General features: G+C 39.1%; 1 protein-coding gene across 3 annotated transcripts; it reads left to right on the top strand.

Moving 5' to 3' along the window:
* LOC110735503 (fluoride export protein 1-like) lies at nt 1-5048 on the top strand. Of its 3 annotated transcripts, XR_002514121.1 has the most exons (8): nt 1-761; nt 865-942; nt 1098-1196; nt 1449-1641; nt 1820-2226; nt 2601-3142; nt 3808-4089; nt 4201-5048. XR_002514121.1 is itself a non-coding variant. In XM_021915693.1 (6 exons), the coding sequence occupies exons 1-6, from the start codon at nt 138-140 to the stop codon at nt 2817-2819; spliced, it is 1620 nt and encodes a 539-aa protein (XP_021771385.1). In that variant the 5' UTR covers nt 1-137; the 3' UTR covers nt 2820-3373. The 3 variants fall into 3 exon arrangements, 1 of the variants encoding a protein (XP_021771385.1); XR_002514120.1 differs by lacking the exon at nt 4201-5048 and having other exon boundaries at nt 3808-4194; XM_021915693.1 differs by lacking the exons at nt 3808-4089; nt 4201-5048 and having other exon boundaries at nt 2601-3373.

Genomic DNA, 5048 nt, shown 5'->3' with positions numbered 1-5048 from the left:
TCTAATGCACTATTACTAAATAATAAGAAAACAAGTTGGGGTAGATGTTAAACCTTGGTCTCACATCTATGTCCTTTGTCCACTTTGTCAAGGATACTAAAACCTGATGATTTTCTTCCTGCTTCTAGTACGGACCAATGGCTGCCGTTGAATCTGACCAGATCAGTGCAGAACATGTAACTACCGATTCACAAGAAACGCATAGTGCTTCTCTGGGACGAACTGACAGTTCCAGTTTATCGGTTGGAGGCCTTTCTTTTAGTCTGCCTGCTGGATTTAACTCACATTCAAATGATAATCTTTCTCCAGCAGAACTTGGAGACCAGGCACTTGATGTTAACAGACATCACTTGGCTAGTGGTCTCCTATTGTCTGTGGAAAATGCTGCAGAAAATGGACCTGGAAATCAGCTGACACGTGGTGACTCAATAGCTCAAGCAAGCAGCAGTGGTGCCTCACTGCGAAGATTATTTAGCCTGTCAGGTGCTTCTCGCCCTTATCTGGACGAGGATGTAGAAAACGAATCTGTTTCATTGGCTGGGGATATTGGAGATAGGATAGTTAGCAGAAGAGGAAGTCAGAGGCAGAGCGTCCAATCATCCATGGAACGAGGGATCGCTTTTCCAAATGCAGAAGAATTACTGGATTCATATGGCTTTTGGTCTCATGATCACACCACAAACACCATATCTCCAGTATCACCATTGGTGTCTGAAATCATAACTCCACTCTCCACAAGTGCTCTCTTGCACAATAAACAAGTAAGCTCACTTTTAGATATAGGCTTCTCCTTTTGCTTGAATCATTGTTTAATGTGACTGGTTCATTTGCTTCAACTTCATGTTGTGCATTATTTGACTACAGGAGGAGAAGAAGGAGCTGCCACCACTTTTTGAATATTGTGCCTACCTCATACATTTGTCTGTCTTTGGAATTCTTGGGGTAAGAGCTTTTATCATCATCCATGATTTTCTTGCAGTAAGGAGAATTTTAAGTAGTTGTTCTGTGTTTCTCAAATCTCACCGTGTAATGACTTCAGGCTTTTGCAAGTTGGGATTGTATCTTGAGTCTTCACTTAGCAATATCTGATTTTGCAGGTTCTTACCAGGTTTCTACTACAGAAACTGTTTGGCTCTAGTGTTATAGGTGTGACGAGTGACAAGAGCATCCTATATCTTGATCTACCATCTAACATGGTATTATTCTTTTTCTAATTGAATTGCCTTACATGATAGACCATCCTTTCGATTCAATTCGCTAGATGTGTAGAATTGAAGAGTAACCAACTTTCAGGTGTGCAAGCTCCTTAGGAGAAGGTTCTAGTTTTCTCTTCTATGCATCTTGAAATTTTCTAAACAACTGTTTCTCTAAAATTGGTTCTTTTGCCTCTACGAACGAAGACAATAGGACTGGTTATGTTTTCTTACAGAACTTTGGGCATTTTGCAGGTGGGTTCATTTTTAATGGGATGGTTGGGTGTAATATTCAAAGGCAAGATATCACACATGTCAGATCACCTTGCAGTCGGACTTTCCACTGGTTATCTTGGAAGCCTTACCACCTTCAGTGGTTGGAATCAGAAAATGCTCGATCTTAGCGTCAATGGGCATTGGGTATTCGCTGTATTGGGCTTTCTCGTAGGTAATTGTTTTGTATGGAAATGTTGTCATTGGGATTTGTTACTTGTGAGTTGTGACCTTTGTGGTATATTAACTATGGCCATGGCTTTGTTACTTTGTTTATAAATATTTTTTCAGTAAGTACATAGAAATTTCATCATCTATGATCTCAGTATATCCTCACCTTTTGTTACTTGCAGGGTTGTTTCTTGCTGCTTATTCTATTATTGTTGGAATCGAGACAGCTAAGGGTTTTAGGTGGCTTCTTGAAAGGACTGGAAATAGTTCAAGCTTCAGTAAGTTGAGGGTGAATAACTTTAAGAGTCACTTGATAGTACTAACAGTATTAATGTTGGTGTGGGTTGGTTTGTGGACCACAAGTGGGATCTTGGAGAACAAAGAATTTAAAAATGGCGGCAGTGGTGCTCAACTTTGGTTGGGATGTCTAGTCGGTCCTTTCGGGGTTTGGTTGAGGTGGTGGCTTGCTCGATTCAATGGACGTGGATTGGGGAAAGCAGGAAGGTGGAAATGGATCCCATTTGGGACATTGGCTGTTAATGTGTCCGCAGCATGCGTGATGGCAGCTCTTGCTACTGTGAAAAAAGCGGTGATGTTTTTTTCTATTTACTCGTACAATTATAATAGTGGGCTTGGTTGATGTGCCTTTAAGGCTTATTGCAGGCAATTGTGGTTGCTTTAAATACTCTCAAAATTAGATACATGGTTGCCTCATTAGATGTTTGTTAGCATCAATTGCCTCATTGCTTAATCTTTTAATCCATTTTGACATTTTGTGGCTGCTCTTGATCCTTGGCTAAACACTTGCAATCTTGCACACCTTTGTTGTTGAATTTGAGTTTATGAATTTTTCAGTTTCGATGTTGAAAAATAGAAGTATGTGCTCAATGCTTTAAAAGTATTGCTAAGCTTTATTGGTAGTCCATTAGCCGAGTATCTGAAAGTTTTGTGTACTTGGTGTAGGTCAGTACAAAGGATTGTGACACGGTTTCCTCAGGGATACAATTTGGCCTCTTGGGATGCCTAAGTACTGTCTCCACATTCATGGCCGAATATAATGCAATGAGAGAGAGCAGTCATCCTTGGAGGGCATACGTATATGCATTGATCACCCTCCTGATATCATTTGGCTTGGGAACCTTGATATACTCAGTACCTGTGTGGACATTGGGGTACAATTAGAGCCTGAGTTTTTTTTTTTTTAGTTTCTTTGAAATTTAAGTTCATCACGAAAATACACAATACTCGGTGCTAGTTTCATGTTGATTAGGCAAGTTTCATTTTTTGTAATAGTTGAATTTTTTGTAATACCATGGAAGTGTATATATAGTTAGATACAAAATAATACATCAGAACTCTGAGTATCAGTTATCAGTGTCTTCTGTATATGAGATCAAGTCACAGAACATGTTCTGATGTATTAAAAAAAATAAAAAACCATGTATTAGTCCATCTTTCTCTCTCCCAACTCTGCAAAGATCTCCTCCGGCTAAGAATATCGGCAGGTAAAGCTTCTTCTTTCATGTTTCTTATATTGTGCCCTTTTTTCTTGTAAACTCAACTATTTTGCATTTTAAACTTTGGTTTATTTCTTTATAATTTATTAAAATTATAGCAGCTAATGATTTTGAGTATAATATAATCCTCTCTAATCCTAGTATCAATGTAAGTGAAAATAAATTTTGTGTATTAAAAATTTAATGAAGGGTCATTTTTATTTGATTGATTAATTGAATTTTGTGGGTATGAGAAAAAAAAAAAAAAAAAAAAAAAAAACCATAAAATCAAGAATAGGAACAAGGGTCTTAGAAATGTGGTTGTGTAAGTGAAAGATGGAGTTTTTAGAGTATTCACATCAGGTGTTTGATGAAATTCCGCAGAAAAAATTGAACTTCGATTAACAAATTTGGATTCTTGGAATATTAAATTCTGCTATACTTAGTAATGGTTGTTGATTACTCTATCAAATTAGCAAATTTAAGGTACACAGTAGTGATTTGGAGGCTAGTTTGTTAGCAAATGATTCATTAGCAGACCCCAGGTAATGGATAGCATTTGAGTTTTGCTTGGTAGGTAGTGATTAATTGGATGAATATGGCATTTGATTAATTTGATTAAGCGAGCTAGATTTGCGCATTTGCTGATGGGGTGTTGTGTAATGCTTGGTCAGGTACCTTTGTGTCATTTGAGTAAGCTAATCCTGTAAAAAAAAAAAAAATACTACTCTAGTTGAAATCTGGATAGGGAAATTTTCGACGAGAATATTTCAAGCAATTAGCTAGGTTTGAAAGAAACCATTGTTTGATGGCGTTGAGACATGCTCTTGGGTGGTCTGATGGTGAGCTCATGCGATCAGATGCGAAGCCTTGCTCAAGATTAATGAGACAAACAGCTGGGATTTTTACAGTTGGTGGAGCATTGGGTTTTTGGGTCTTGTGTAGAATGCACTGTGGTATGTGTTTTATTTTTTTTGCTTCTATCGATCTTAATCTGTTTCATTACAAGTTTGCACTACTCTTTACTACATGGTGTATACTGATTTATACCAGCTAACACAAAACAGCAACCAAAACCCCAAGGGTGTGTACTGACATCTGTAGAAGTGTGGTCGAGAGAGGACAGCAAGTGATTGGTAAGAAATGGTCGAGACAGCATTGCAAGTGGCTGCAGGAACTCAAGAGTAGCATTCTGTTTTAGCTTCTGCTTTGTTTTTTGTATGTTAGGCTGCTGTTTTGTCTGTTTTTTGCTGCTGTCATGGTTTTCTGGTCAGGATTTCAGCTTGTTTGCCCTGTTCTGTGCTGGTGCCTGACTTGCTGGTGCTGTGTTGCTGTGTTTCTTGTTGGTGGTGTGTGTTTCTGTCTTGTTCAGGCTGTTAGGATGCCTGGTCTGAGCTTCTGGCTTTCTGTTTGCTGTCTGCTGTTTGCTGCCTGCTGTTCTGCTGTTCTGCCTGCTGTCTGCTGTTGTGGTTGCGCTGCTGTGTTCAGTGCTGCTTTGCTGACAAGTTGCTGTATGTTTGTGCTGCTGTTGCACTGTTGTGCTGTTGGTCTGCTGGTTTTGACAGCTCGTGCTGGGTCTGGTGCTGGCTGCCTAGTCGTGGTGTAGCTTCTGGTTACTGTTTTGCTTGTAGCTGCTGCTGGGGTTGCTGGTCGTGGTGTGGCTGTGCTGTCTCATTCTCTGTTGCAGGCTTGGGGTCAGTGGGAGCTGCTGCAGTCTGCTGTTTTTTTGCCTTAGTTTTTATTTTATTTATCAAAGATGTAGTGCTCTTTAATGCTGGTTAGGAAGGTACTCTATTTTTATTGACTTTGTGGTATATGCTGCCCTCATTGCTTCAATATGCATTTCTGAGCTTGATTTTTCATGTGATGATGATAAAGCTCCATCAGATGTATGACACAAATATTGAAGAAAATA

This window comes from Chenopodium quinoa, unplaced genomic scaffold (genome assembly GCF_001683475.1).
Source record: "Chenopodium quinoa cultivar QQ74 unplaced genomic scaffold, ASM168347v1, whole genome shotgun sequence".
NCBI classification, from domain to species: Eukaryota; Viridiplantae; Streptophyta; class Magnoliopsida; order Caryophyllales; family Amaranthaceae; genus Chenopodium; species Chenopodium quinoa.
Note: the sequence above shows the minus strand (reverse complement) of the source record. Positions and strands in the feature narration are given on the sequence as shown.